At 46.8% G+C, this 14,636-nt stretch overlaps 3 protein-coding genes and 1 pseudogene across 10 annotated transcripts in view; 2 read left to right on the top strand and 2 right to left on the bottom strand.

The window, feature by feature from the left end:
- The window catches only part of LOC131588565 (zinc finger protein 239-like), a 129,906-nt gene that overhangs the window by 13,975 nt on the left and 101,295 nt on the right, over nt 1–14,636 (bottom strand). For 4 of the 8 annotated variants that reach the window (XM_058857508.1, XM_058857510.1, XM_058857509.1 and 1 more), the window contains exon 1: nt 2,017–2,264. The exons of 1 other annotated variant lie outside the window; for it this stretch is intronic. The gene's annotated coding sequence lies outside the window, so the exon portion shown is untranslated. Of the gene's footprint in view, nt 1–2,016; nt 2,267–14,636 lie in introns of those variants that run through there. 3 more of the 8 variants (XM_058857513.1, XM_058857514.1, XM_058857507.1) reach the window with 2 other exon arrangements.
- The window catches only part of LOC131588582 (zinc finger protein 239-like), a 93,998-nt gene that overhangs the window by 52,541 nt on the left and 26,821 nt on the right, over nt 1–14,636 (top strand). The window lies entirely within an intron of this gene.
- LOC131588644 (class I histocompatibility antigen, F10 alpha chain-like) overlaps nt 1–14,636 on the bottom strand; it is a 196,718-nt pseudogene that overhangs the window by 180,089 nt on the left and 1,993 nt on the right.
- LOC131588620 (gastrula zinc finger protein XlCGF9.1-like) lies at nt 2,697–5,105 on the top strand. Its single transcript, XM_058857575.1, has 2 exons — nt 2,697–2,946; nt 3,832–5,105. The coding sequence occupies exon 2, from the start codon at nt 3,859–3,861 to the stop codon at nt 4,495–4,497; it is 639 nt and encodes a 212-aa protein (XP_058713558.1). The 5' UTR covers nt 2,697–2,946; nt 3,832–3,858; the 3' UTR covers nt 4,498–5,105.

Below are 14,636 nucleotides of genomic sequence, written 5' to 3'. Positions count from 1 at the left end.
TTACTTTAGGCCTCCCCACCTTATGCCCAATTTGGAAAAGGTCCCCATTCAAGGGAGAGCATGAACTTCTGCAAATAAGGAGAAGATGAGAATTTCAGGAAAACAAAGCTGAAGATGAAGAAAGATGGCAGGAAACCTCCAGCAGTGTAAAATTTGAGTGGGTTCTGGAATCCTTGTTTGGTCCAATAGCAAATTATAACAATAGAAAGATGTTGTACAAACTTACAGGTCAGGTAGAAAGAGACTGGCAAGAGTTACCAAAGAGGGATTTAGAGAGCTAAATGTACAATTACAAGCCACAACTAAAATGACCCTGAAAAACAGATTGGCTTTAGATATGTTATTGTTGAAAGAACACGGAGTATGCAGGTACCAAAAAGGACAAATTGATCACTGCTGCATCCACATCCCAAATGGAACTGCAGATGTAGAACATGACATTAATCCGTTAAAACCCATAGAACATGAAGCACAGAAAGAGAGGGAAGATCTCACCACAAGTTGGGTAGATAAAATTTCTGAAGGGTTAGGATGGAACGTGAGCTCGTGGATCAAATCTATTCTTGAGAGTCTGATAATCCTACTAACTGTGTTCTTAGCAATCTGGTTAATCTGTGCAGTTCTGAAAGGAGAGATAAAGAAAAGAGTATCCTGGAACCAGAAGATAATAAAGGCACTGACACGGGACAGAGATCCACATCCGCATTTGTCATCTCCAAGTCCTCCAGAGTGTAACAACGCTTACGACAACTGTGGATTTGAAGATGAACATCAAGTATAAACTCAGAAAAAGGACTGCATATAGTGAAAGCATTACACTTATTATAGTAAAGTGAAATATTTTCAAAGTGGGGAAATACATTACTATGGGGTTAAATGTTTCTGAAAATGTTTCTTAAAATCATGTAGAGGTAGGCCACAAGAATACTTGGTATTAGGAATGGACTAGCAAGCTGAAATGTTTACAGTAATGGGAACTGGTACTTGGGGTCTCCAAGATACCCACCCAGAGATAAGATTCGGACGTGTTCGTGCAAAGATGAGCTAATTCTCATGAAGCAATATAGATAAAGTTAATGAAGATTTATTAATGAAGCAATATTGATAAGGTTCTTACAATGACTACTGCTACAGCTGAAATAAGAGAAATATGTGCACTTTGGACAAAGACAACGGAACTAGATTTGGGTTGCTGATACCCCCAGTTCCCACACACTTCAATAAAGCACCTGCATACAGTCAATCTACAATTATGTGTTTTCCTGAACGCTAACAAAGACAGATCAAAAACTTCCAAAACACCAAAAATCTGATATACCCCCAAAACAGAAATATTCAGCCCCCACAAAAAAACAAAGCACCAACATTTAGCCCAATAAAGCTCAGAAATTCCAAGATTCAGTCCCGTGAAAATCATGGATCTCCCTGCCCGGGCACTCGCTGCATGGGGGGGTGAGGGGGGCAATGAGGCCGCGCCGGAGCAGGGGGTGCCTGAGAGAGGCCCCGAGCCCGGGGGAAGCCCCTGCAGAGCCATGGAAGTGGCTCCTGGCCGGACTCGGGGATCCCCCTGGCGATCCCCTCTGGAGCAGCCTGGTCCTGAGGGACTCTGGCCCCTGGCAGGGACCCCAGGCTGCAGCAGGACAAGGATTCCTGTCCCCCAGGGGGAGGCAGTGACATGACCTGACTGTGACCCCCATCCCTGTGCCTCTGGGCGGGGAGGGGGACGGAGAGGGGCAGAAAGTTAAGCCCGGGAAGGAGGGAGAGCTGGGCGGAAGATGGATTTCCGTAAGAATTACTTTACTTCTCATTTTCTTGTCCTGACATGTTGGACAATAAATTCAATTTAATTTCCCCAAGTCAGGTGTGCTGTGCCCGTGACCAAGGATTGAACTGTCCCCACCCTCATCCAGACCCCCGAGCCTTTCCTTGTGTGTTCTGCTCCCCGCCCGGGACAGGAAGGAGAGTCACAGAGTTTTGGCCTCGCTCCGGCATAGCCCTGCTCCATCCCGGACTCACCCCCAGCTCGCAGCGCCCTCAGCTCCCGGGCACCCCGAGCTCCCGGCGCTTCAGCGCAGCGGCGCTTCCTTGGCCTCCTGCCCGGGCCGGGCCCAGCGTCGGGGCCGCTCCTCAGCCCAGGCTAACGAGAAATGGCGGAGCTCAGCCCAAGGCAGGCGAGGCCGTGCCGTGTGCAGAGCCCGCCGCTGGCTGCGATTGGCTGCTTCTGCCGTCACTCGTGGCTCTGGCGCGCGCTGATTGGGCAGAGCGGGGACAAGCCCGGCCCCGCTGGCGCCCCCAGGGCGGCCGTGGGGCAGGAGAGCCGCCATTGCCGGAGCGTCTGTGCGGGCCCGGGAGGGGGCGGCAGGGAGCTGTGGCGGGTGGCTTGTGCCGTGGCCGGCCCGTGTTGGCCCTGGGCTGAGGGCGCTGCGGGAGCGGCTGCCCGCGGTCTCCTTGCCGCTGGGGCCTCGGCAGGAGGCGGTGGCGGAGCAGCGCTGGCTCGTCCCGCTTCGTGTCGGGAGGCCGGAGGTGGCTGCGCTGTGCCCGGGACGCTGCGCTGGGGCCGCCTCCGAGCTCCGCCGCCGCCTCACCGGGCTCCGGCCGCTGCTGCCGCCGCTGCCGGGCCCGCACAGACTCTCCGGCAATGGCGGCTCTCCTGCCCCACGGCCGCCCTGGGGGCGCCAGCGGGGCCGGGCTTGTCCCCGCTCTGCCCAATCAGCGCGCGCCAGAGCCACGAGTGACGGCAGAAGCAGCCAATCGCAGCCAGCGGCGGGCTCTGCACACGGCACGGCCTCGCCTCCCTTGGGCTGAGCTCCGCCATTTCTCGTTAGCCTGGGCTGAGGAGCGGCCCCGGCGCTGGGCCCGGCCCGGGCAGGAGGCCAAGGAAGCGCCGCTGCGCTGAAGCGCCGGGAGCTCGGGGTGCCCGGGAGCTGAGGGCGCTGCGAGCTGGGGGTGAGTCCGGGATGGAGCAGGGCTATGCCGGAGCGAGGCCAAAACTCTGTGACTCTCCTTCCTGTCCCGGGCGGGGAGCAGAACACACAAGGAAAGGCTCGGGGGTTTGGATGAGGGTGGGGACAGTTCAATCCTTGGTCACGGGCACAGCACACCTGACTTGGGGAAATTAATTGAATTTATTGTTTAACATGTCAGGACAAGAAAATGAGAAGTAAAGTAATTCTTACGGAAATCCATCTTCCGCCCAGCTCTCCCTCCTTCCCGGGCTTAACTTTCTGCCCCTCTCCGTCCCCCTCCCCGCCCAGAGGCACAGGGATGGGGGTCACAGTCAGGTCATGTCAGTGCCTCCCCCTGAGGGACAGGAATCCTTGTCCTGCTGCAGCCTGGGGTCCCTGCCAGGGGCCAGAGTCCCTCAGGACCAGGCTGCTCCAGCGGGGATCGCCAGGGGGATCCCCGAGTCCGGCCAGGAGCCACTTCCATGGCTCTGCAGGGGCTTCCCCCGGGCTCGGGGCCTCTCTCAGGCACCCCCTGCTCCGGCCCGGCCTCATTGCCCCCCTCACCCCCCCATGCAGCGAGTGCCCGGGCAGGGAGATCCATGATTTTCACGGGACTGAATCTTGGAGTTTCTGAGCTCTATTGGGCTAAATGTTGGTGCTTTGTTTTTTTGTGGGGGCTGAATCTTACTATTTTGGGGGTATATCAGATTTTTGGTGTTTTGGAAGCTTTTGATCTGTTTTGATGTTTGGAGGATGTTTGTGCTGAATATTAGTGTCCTGGAGTTTCTTCCAGACACAAGATGCCAAATGAATTTCTGAGATGACCTTGGGCAAGGTGGAAACCCCAGCCCCAGGCACTCTCCTCTTGTTTTTTCCCTTAAACCAGGATTTCTTATTCCTAAGCCGTGGCTGGATGGAGGAGAAGGAAAAGCCCCAGAGATCCCACACAAGGAGGGTCTGCAAACCCAGCCCAGGGAGCTGCGGGGAGGAAGGATCCCCCCTGTGCCAGGAAGGCGGCTGGAGATCCAGCCAGAGCTCAGAGCTGGGGGAGAAGCCCCACAGGTGCTTGGAATGTGGGAAGGGATTCAGCAGGAGCTCCCACCTGATCCGGCACCAGAGCATCCACACTGGGAAAAAGCCCTATGAGTGTGGGGAATGTGGGAAGAGCTTCTGTGACCTCTCCAACCTGTTGAATCACCAGAGGAGCCACACAGGGGAACGGCCCTACACCTGCTTGGAATGTGGGAAGAGCTTTGGCTGGAGCTCCAATCTGAGGACACACCAGCTCATCCACACTGGGGAGAGGCCCTACGAGTGTCCCGAGTGTGGGAAGAGGTTTAAGCGCAGCTCCCATGTCCTCCTACATGAGCGGATTCACACAGACGAGAGGCCCTTCCGCTGCCCCGACTGCGGGAAGAGCTTCAACCGCAACACCCACCTCACTCTCCACCGGCGCATCCACACTGGGGAGAGGCCCTACGAGTGTCCCCAGTGTGGGAAGAGCTTCTCACAGAGATCTAACTTGACCCAACACCAACGGAGGCACCAGTAAGGGAAGCCCTGCGAGTGCCCCGAGTGCGGGAAGAGCTTCGTGCGCTGCTCCAGCTCCATCCCCCATGGGAGGATCGGCATTGGATGATCCCCAGTGAACCCCATTGGGCAGAGCCCTGGTGATCCGTGGTCCTGGTGATCCATGTTGGGAAGACACCTGGCTGGGAGGCTCCACATCTTCCTGGCTCCCTGTGGACACCTGGATCAACACCGGAGCAGGAACATCCATTGGGACACAGACATAGGGAATTCCTTTGGGAGAGTGGATTTGTTGATTTTCATGGCAAAAAAGTATTTTGCTTTCAGTCCAATCTTCTACTGCCATCAAGGAATACTGGATGCTCTTGGAGATCTTTTCCCACCTCAGTCAAGGGTGTTTTCCTCAGCCAAATGTTGATGAACTGGGGCAAAGACCAAGATTTTGGAGGTAGTGGTGTGGAAAGCCCTCCAAAAAATGCTCTTCCCTCCCACCAGTCATGTGGGTCCTCAGCTGGCAGAGACACAAAAACCCTTTCCTTTTGGCTTTGATTGGCTTTTGATTTTTCTTTATCCTTTCAAAATATCTAACTTCTGATTAAAAATAAAGACATTGAAGTAAGACACAGGTGAGGACATTGAGGGACATGGACATGGTGGGCCATAGACATGGGGAGTGACATGGGGACACATGGAGAGGGATGAGGACGTGGCCATTCATGGGGACATGGGGAGACACTGGCACTGATGGAAACGTTGGGGACAATGCCAGGGATGGAAACATGGTGGGGACACAGCCACAGGTGAGGACATGGGGGGCCATGGCCAGTGACATGTGGGGACATGGCTGTGGCTGCTGCCATGGGGGGAACTTGCAGGGGCTGTGGGGGATGCTGGGTTTGAGGGAGTTGAGGGTTCCTGGCAGGGACTTGGGGCTTGCTGAGGGCTTTGGGGAGCCCAGGCCGAGCGGCTGCGGCTGCGCTGGGAGCCCCTGGCGGAGGTTCTGGGGCAGCTGCTCAAGGACCCCCTGGCCTGGAGCCCCAGCCGGGCATTGGGCTCCTGGAAGGGAATGAACGTCCTTGTGCCCAGGAGGGAAATCCCAGCACCTCCAGGGTGTGGGAGACAGCTGAGAGGCTACAGCAGGGAGGGGAAAGCCAGACAGAGCTGTCCCCCTCCAGAACTGCACCCCAAAAATCCCAAAACTCAGGGATTGCTCCCAGGAAAAAGCTGCCAGAATCTGCTTGAATTGAGTGAAAGGGGGGATAGGAGAGGTGGGGTGGTGGATTGGTCAGCAGTGGGGCAGGGGTGGAGGAGCAGGGGAAAACCCCATTTTTCCAATTCCTTCACGCCCCATGGGAGGAGCCAGGATGGAACCAGGGCAGGCCAAGCTGGGGCAGTGCTGGGCTCTTGGCATGGTCCAGGTACCACCCATGCACCCCCTCCCCAAATTTCCCTGGTGGCTTCAGGGGTCCCAGTGCTTTTTAGGGTTTGCTGGGTGCCATGCTGGAGTTGGGTGTCTCCCAAGGAGTCCCCAGAATAGGATGACACATGGAGGATCCATCACGGGGCAGGGTCTGTCCCTGACAGGGTATACCCATGGCGTCTCCCCAAGTCCCTCCCCACTGCCCCCCATAAACGGGACAGAGACGAACTGGGAAGCTTTACTGGGAGCACTGGGAGCAGCCTGGCAGGGGCAGAGTGACAGCAGGGTTGGGAGGACACACGACCCCTCCAGAATCACTGCAGGGATGGAGCGGGGGCTCCTGGCCGGGTGCAAGGCCACGGGGAGGGGCTGCGACCACCAGAGGCTCAGGAGCTCTGTGGGCAGAGAAAAGGGGGTGACATCAGGCTGGGGGCCCCGGGGGAGCACACACGTTCCAGGAGAGGGAGGATTTGATCCCCAGGACCCCCCCTCACCTTCTTGCGCAGGCAGAAACTGAGCCCTTGATCCCTATCAGCATCTTGCTGCGGGTAGAGTCTGGTGGCATCTCTGGGGGGTCTGCAGGGGTCAGGATCTCCCCCAAAAACTCTCTGACACCCCAAGCCCTTCCAAGCACCCTTCCACTCTCGTCCACCCCACCCAGGACCTCTGAAACCTTCTCCCAGGACCCACCAGAGCCCCTCCTGTTCCTCTCAGGATCCCACAGCCCCCTCCCAGTTGCCCCCCTCTGCCCCAGGACCTCCAAACCCTCTCCCAGTTCCTTCCCAGCGCCACCAGGACTCATCAGGAACCCTCTCAGTCTCTTCCCAGCACAATGAACCACATCCCAATCCCTGCTTTCCAATCCCCAATCCTCTTCCAGCCCCTCCAGGCTCACTCAAATCCCTCCCAGTTCTACACAGCACCCCCAAACTCCTTTCCACTTTCCACCAGGACCCCCAGAACCCCATCCCACCCTCCCCAACATCCTTCAAACCCCTTCCCAGCCATTCTTGACCCCCAAACCCCTCTCCCAGTTTAAATCAGTCGATCTCAAACTCCCGCTCAGTTCCTCCCAGCACACCCCAATCCCCCTCCCAGCCCCCCCCAGTGCCTCCCCTTCTGTTAGTGTTCAGGAAGACACATAATCACGGCATGATTATATGAAGGTGCTTTATTGAAGAGCTCTGGGTGTCAGGGGTACACATACCTAAATCTGACCCGATTTAGTTTTGAGTTGAACATATTTTGTACTCTATTCTTTTGCAACTTACATATGAATTATTAAACGGACATTGTTCTATTGTATGCATTGTTTTTACCCAAGCATGGATTTCTCATGATCCACCTCAGCCCCCTGACATTGTTCCTCATGTTCTTTAAACAATAATTATATCTAATCACATCCAAAAATTGTATCATTTATCATCTACTGATTACACAGGTGCAGTTTGACCTGATCTTTAGCAAGCACAAGGCCTAACATTTCCCAGGGCCTACTTTTCCCAGGGCTTTCCAAACCTAACTTTCTTTCTAAGTCCCCAAATTTTCTAAGATTTTAAGACCTTTTACTATCATTCCCGCCTTTGAAAGCATTTTCACTTCACTATAAGTGCAAATGTTTTTACTTGATACACTCCTTTGTTTCTGAGTTTATACTTGATGTTCTTTGAATCCTTGATTGATGTAAGCGCTGTCCTGGATGTTGTCACGAACTGGAGAACCAAAAGATGGTGGGGGTAGATCTCGTGTCAGTGCCTTTATTATTTTCTGGTTCCAGGACATTTTCTTCTGTATTTCTCCTTTTAAGAGGCTATAAACTAACCAAATTGCTAAGAATACAATTAGTAAGATTATCCCACTCTCAATGATAGATTTAATCCATGAACTCACATTCCACCCTAACCCTTTGAAGATTTTGCCTGACCAACTTGTCGACAAAACCTTTTGCTCTTCCTGTGCTTCGTGCTCTATTTGTTGCAACTGATAGATGTCATATTCTACATCTGCAGTCACATTTGGGGTGTGGATGCAGCAATGATCAATCCGTCCCTTTAAAAAAACTCACACACTCCATGCTCTTTCAGGAGTAGTAAATTGTAATTGTACGTTTGGTTCTTTAAATCTTTCCCGGGTGACTTTTGCTAATTTATCTACCTGACCTGTTTCTCTATTCTGATAGTTTGCTATAGGACCAAGCAAAGACTCCAGGGCCAACCCAAATTTCACTCTACTAGAAGGTTCTTGCCAAGTGTTATCTTGATTCTGTTCCTACCCTAATCCTTCCTAGCTGTGCCTGTGTCTAGCCACTGAGTTGATTTTGCCATTGTTAGCATCCGTACCGAGATTAATTTTTGTTTTAGCAATTTCACCAATGCCTCTGCACCCCAATGACATTTGTTATGTTTAATTTGTAGAACTTCTCTCATTATCAAGGGGGTTAACACTATTTGTCTTTGTGCAGTTACATACCACCTTTCTGAATTCTTTTGTGCATTTAGCAAATGTCCCAATTTCTCATCTTCTATTGAATATTTTGGTTTTGGAGGCAAATTGAATTGACATACATTAACTTTTAAAGGTATCAATGCCATTGTTGTTTGCACTTCTCGAGCAGCTTGTCGGGCTGTCCAGTCTGCTTTTCGATTTTCCTCACAAATTTTGGAGTTTCTTGATTGGTGTGCTTTAGAGTGTATAATTGCTACATCTTCAGGTTTTGTACTGCTTTTATCAATTGCAAAATTGCATCTTGATGTTTAATGTGTGCCTTGAGAAGACAGCAGTCTTCCTTGTTTCTACAGTGCTCTGTGTACATGCACCACTCCAAAAGCATACTTTGAGCCAGTCCATATGTTTACCCTTTTCCCTTCACTTAATTCTAGTGCTCTGGTTAAGGCAACCAGTTCTGCCCTCTGGGCAGATGTATTTGGTGATAATGCTTTTGCCTCCACTATTGTACTGACTGTTGTTACCGCATATCCAGCGTATCTGGTCCCGTTCTCCACGAAGCTGCTTCCATCTGTGAATAGCTCTCACTCTGGTTTCTAGAGTGGGATGTCTTTCAGTGTTGGAGTCTGAGATACAGACTGTGTGCCCTTGTTTTTAATATTTAGTTCTAGGATTCAAGGAAACACTGAATTTCATATAATATGAAATTCATGTGCATGTTTTCATGGTGATACATGAAAACAAATGCTAAAGTTAGATAGGAAAGGTAGGTGTGTAGATTAGAAAGTTTCTTAAATCACTGGGTGAAAAAGTAGTTTAGAGAACAAGAGACAAGATGGAGGATTTAGGGTGTTGTCTCTTGTCCTTCTTCTTTCTTCTTCATGTTCTTCTCCTGGGGGTGTTTGGGTAGTAGTAGGTGATTGGGTAGAAAATGTTGCAGTGCAGTGCACAGGTGTTGGGTCATTGGGTCACTAAAGAAAATAGCTTGGTTGGCGTCTGTTAATTGGGTAAATGGACATATAAAAGACCTTGAAGAAGATCTTTGTTGGCCATTTTACCCCTTTTCTATCATAGTGCACATAACTCCTTGTACCTTGTAATACTGATAAGAAAAAATAAACAACTGAGACCGAATGAGAGAAAACCAGCCTCCCTCTCATCAATCTTCAGTTGAAAGGGAAAAAGAACCCAAATCCAAAAGTCCATAAAGAGACAAATGGCTCCCAAACTTGGGGCACTTTGAACTGAAGGCTCCTGTTGGAAAAAAAAAAAAAAAGGAAAAAAGAGAAGACAGCGGAAAGCTGGAAAACTCCCTGGAAAGGGGAAAAATATGATCTCGGTAATCCCGGTGCTGGTGAGAGCGGACAAGCCAAGCCAGATGTCTGTGAGCTGTGGAACGGATCACGGAGAGAGGAGCTGAGAGAAAGCTGACCCTGAGGTCAGGTAAGCCATCAAAAGGGAGCAAAAATATGGGAAACATGTCCAAACCTGAGGGGGAGGTTTTGGCTATTTTGGAAGCTATGGTAAAGGAGCACCCGATCTCTGTGTCCACGGAGGAGCTTGAAAGCCTTCTATCCTGGGTACGGGTAGAATTCCCTAACGTGGATTCAGAGAAAATTTTTACCCCAGCCTGTGGGAGATGATAAACGTGAGAATATATGAAAAAACCACTCTAAGAGACCGGGCAGCGACTGAACTTCTAATGGCTTCTGCAGTGATTTATGAAGTCATCACCAGTAAATGGGACTCTGAAACTCAGGCAAGGGACACGATGGGTCCAGAAAAACAGAAGGGTTTGTTTCAGTCAGATGTGGAATGCTTGTTACCGCAAGCTGTAAAGTCTGTGGCGCCCTTCCTGAAATCTACCTTAGGAAAGAGAATGTCTAAGCCTGTTGAAAGCCCAGAAAAACAACTATACAGAGACGAGGAGGTGATTCTAAAACACGGGCAGAATCTGCAAAAAGGGGTCTTAGAGCTTTTGCAAGAGTGTCTGGGTTCTCTTGGAGCTGTTCCAGCACCCGGTATGCTGTTGCAGGCAGAAGAGGGAGGGGAAATGACAGCCGAGTCCCTTTCCGGCCCTAGGGGGGTGGAGGGGACAGCCCTGTCCCCCCTGGGAGGGTACGGGAGGGTTTGGCCCGACCCAGAGCGGTCCGGGACCTCCACGGGCATGGTGGCCCCTCTACCCCGCCTGCCAGGGGTGGGCTTGGAGCCACAGCTGTCAGTCAAAGTGACGTCAGCAGTGACGCAACCACAGCCGCAGCTCCAGACCCCGCCTGCGGCACCGCCCCCAGGCCAGCCCTCATCAGGGGTGCCCATGACGTCACAGGGAGGCGCGGTGACATCACAGGGAGGCGTGGTCCCGTCCCTCCGTGCCCAGCTCGGCGCGGGGGGCAGGCATGCGCACAAGCGGAGCCGCAGCCTGCGCCGAGCGCTGCAGCGGCACTTTTAAAATTGAATTCGCTTTGCAATACAGCTGCAGCAGAGCAACAACAGCTTGGATAAACAGCAGCTTCACCACAGCAGATAGATTCACTGGATACCACACAAAGCCAAGAGTCTTTTGAGCACAGCCGTGGTAATGCACAGTTCTTTCAGCCTACAAATCCTCCCACAGACATGGACACAGGGTTACGGGACATGTCAATACAAAGTCCAGTATTTCTGGAATGGTTTCAGAAAAATAGCCGAAAAGTAAAAATCAAAAGCATTGTAAGATGCATTACTGACTAATCTGCAAATCATTGCAGTCAGTTAAGCTTCAGAGAGAAGCCCTTATTGAAGTGCCTTCAAAAATGGATCAAAAAGTTTAAAAATGTGGCATAATAGAATACATATGGATGTTGTATTTCTAATGATACCTGTTGGTTTTGTTTTTACAGAATAACATAGAAAATGATATTTATGCATCCCAAGAAATTTAAAAGATTTTTCTTCCTTTTCAGTATTCCTAATACATGAAAGTTTTGAAAATGTTATCTTCTCTATACATCTACTGATAATGTAATATTGTATGATATGGAGTGATCAAGTATTATTACTAAAGTTACAGTTAACTTCTGCATGATGCATTTCTTTAAAATTAAGTTGAAAGATCATATGATAAGCCTACAGAAAAATGATTTAATGACAGGTTTCTTTCATTTTTAACCTTTCCTTTCATCTGAGTAAGTGTATTGTGGATTTAGTTCAATACAGTTTTCAGTAATCTGAAAGTTATGTTAACCATATATTACCCATTTCCTTGGGTTTTTTTTACAATTTTAATAAGGAAATTTTAAGATGAGTCTTTTGTTATAAAAAAAACCCAAAAAAACCAAAAACATGTATAACAGCATATATACCAATTTAGATTTTAGATTTTAGTTAAAAAGTTAGACTTAATGTTTCTGAAAAGTACTACAAAAGCTGAATGACAAATTGCCAAATCTGTGTTGTTGTATTTTTTTCTAGTAAAATTACATTCTAAAAATCCTAACAAATGTAAACATATACCAAGCAAATTCTTGTTACGAATGGGTAGTTTTAATAACATCTGCAGTTATTATGAATTATTCTCAAAATCAGATAACATAGAATAGTGATATATTTGTTGCATCCCTATAATCTCTATGATGAATCAATGTTCCTGTTATATTGTGTTCAAAGAAGTGTATACCAAACTTTTGGTTGCCTTTTTTTATAATAACAGAGTAAGATTAAGTTGTGTTTTCATCTGATATAGATTAACTGTTAATAAGATTAAGCAAAGTTAAACTTCACTGTTTAAATTTAAGTATTTTTAACTTAAATTATAACTTTGGTATTTTTTGACGTTAAGTTTTGTTACTTCTTTTTATCATAATTAATTTTTAACAAGTTTAAAATTTAAATTGCTTCATGTCTTATTGAAAACATTTGTTTAAACTACATAGCTATTTTCCTAGAGAGATGAAGAAACAGCTGTGGTAAAACAGTGGTGAACACCTGCTTAAGAACAGAGGTGAATGCAATTTGTAACCCTCTTGATTTCATTGGAAGTTCTATTGTTTGTTATAATCTCTGCAGTTTTAATTTTCTATAAGTTGCACGAAAAAATAGTGATTGTTATTTACAAAAAATTTAAAAGTTTTTCACTTTAATTCATTTTTAGTCCTCAAGACATGAATGTTTTAAAAATATTATCTTGATTTCCTCAGACACTGATGACATATTCATTCTATAATGTAAATTTGTAGATTTCTAAGATGAACATTATCTATAAAGTGTTGTTGTATTTAAAGCCAGCTTTATACATATTTTAATATATCTTTGTGTAATTACCTTTTAGACACATGTCATTTGAGATTTTTTTGTTTTCTAACTACAGATGCATCTTGGTAAATAAGTTATGCAGCTGCTTCTATACAGAGTTTTTTTGTGTTGGTTTTTACTGTTTTCCTTGTTTAAGAAGATTTGCATTTGCCTAATCCAGTGTATCTTTATTATTTTAGTTTCCAAAATTCTAAGAAAATGTGTCATGGTTGAAAGTTAAGTGTTATGAAAGAAACTTCAGATTAAACCAACTGCTGAATGGTTTAATTAGTCAATTACCTAAGACATCTGATCATTTGTTTTATACAAATGCCTTTTAAAAGTTTGCTGTGTTTTAAGCATCTTATAGTTGTTATTTTTAAACCCCTTGCTTTGAAAATTACTTAAGAGACATCTTTCCAGATGAGACCTAAGGCTCTGGCCAAGTCTTGACTTTACCTGGATGGAGAATTTACCAATAAACCCAGAAGTTTTCTGCATCAAAACAATATTCAGGTCAATTTGACTTGGCAATTAGTGAATTAATATAGCAGCTGGATTTTACAGTGGGCTTGGAAAATTGTTATCCGGACATGATTTTCCAATCTTCCATTGATTTATCAGCTGTGGCAGACTCTGGGATGAGAGTATATATTTAGTACATTTAGCAATTCATATTACAGATTATTTAGATAAGTTTAATATTGCATAATATTAATTATGCATCTTCTTAATAAGTTTTTAATTTCTGTAAAAATATTATTTCCTATATGTGTATACATGTGCAAGTATTTTACTTTGATAGTTTTCCATTGTCCTAACAAAAAAAACCCCAGATATCTTACTTAATTATAAAAAAAAGGGGGGGAACCAAGGCTATGCCTCAGAAGTATAAAAACCTTATATATCTTAAATTTTTGGAAAAAGCATAAAGATCTTATATCTATTACAAATAATTCTTGAACAGTCCTTTTAAACAAGTCTGTTACAAAGCCAATTCCATCAATTATCAGGTATTGTTCTAACAGTACTCAAGCAAAGTTGAGAGAGAGTTCTTTAGTTCTGGTCAAAAGTTCAGTAGGAAGAAAATTAAAAATTCATTTCAATTAATAATTTGGAGGAAAGTCTATGTTTTTGTATTCACAGGTTCAAAACAGAAGTAACTTCCTAGAGAAGAACGTGGAAACTCATCAGCTGCAGAGACAAGCAGACAGCCCAAAGAGCAGAAGAGCGAGCACGCTGATGTGAACTGTATCAGGACCACAGTTGACAGCTGAACAGCTTGGATCCCACATGCAAAAGCAATGGACTTTGGGTTTCATGTGAAAGAGTGGGAAAATTAATATTGTAAAGCCTCATTTGTTAAAACATGAGTGAAGGAAAAATAACCCTTCTTGAAAAGTAATCCAAGAAAATATTTAGGTTGATTTTTTTTATTGTTTTTTTTTTAAAAAAAAGAGAGGGGCAGATGTTGGAGTCTGAGATACAGAGTGTGTGCCCTTGTTTTTAATATTTAGTTCTAGGATTCAAAGAAACACTGAATTTCATATAATATGAAATTCATGTGCATGTTTTCATGGTGATACATGAAAACAAATGCTAAAGTTAGATAAGAAAGGTAGGTGTGTAGATTAGAAAGTTTCTTAAATCACTGGGTGAAAACGTAGTTTAGAGAACAAGAGACAAGATGGAGGATTTAGGGTGCTGTCTCTTGTCCTTCTTTCTTCTTCATGTTCTTCTCCTAGGGGTGTTTGGGTAGTAGCAGGTGATTGGGTAGAAAATGCCGCAGTGCAGCACACAGGTGTTGGGTCATTGGGTCACTAAGGAAAATAGCTTGGTTGGCATCTGTTAATTGGGTAAACGGACATATAAAAGACCTTAAAGAAGATCTTTGTTGGCCATTTTACCCCTTTTCTATCATAGTGCACATAACTCCTTGTACCTTGTAATGCTGATAAGAAAAAATAAACAGCTGAGACCGAACGAGAGAAAACCGCCTGCCTCTCATCAATCTTCAGTTGAAAGGG

The sequence above is a fragment of the Poecile atricapillus genome, chromosome 26 (assembly GCF_030490865.1).
Source record: "Poecile atricapillus isolate bPoeAtr1 chromosome 26, bPoeAtr1.hap1, whole genome shotgun sequence".
NCBI classification, from domain to species: Eukaryota; Metazoa; Chordata; class Aves; order Passeriformes; family Paridae; genus Poecile; species Poecile atricapillus.
The sequence above is the reverse complement of the archived record's forward strand: the minus strand, read 5'-3'. Positions and strand labels throughout refer to the sequence as shown.

Excerpts from the sequence above, each read along its gene's own strand:
- LOC131588620 (XM_058857575.1), top strand. The coding sequence starts at position 3,859 with ATGGAGGAGAAGGAAAAGCCCCAGAGATCCCACACAAGGAGGGTCTGC.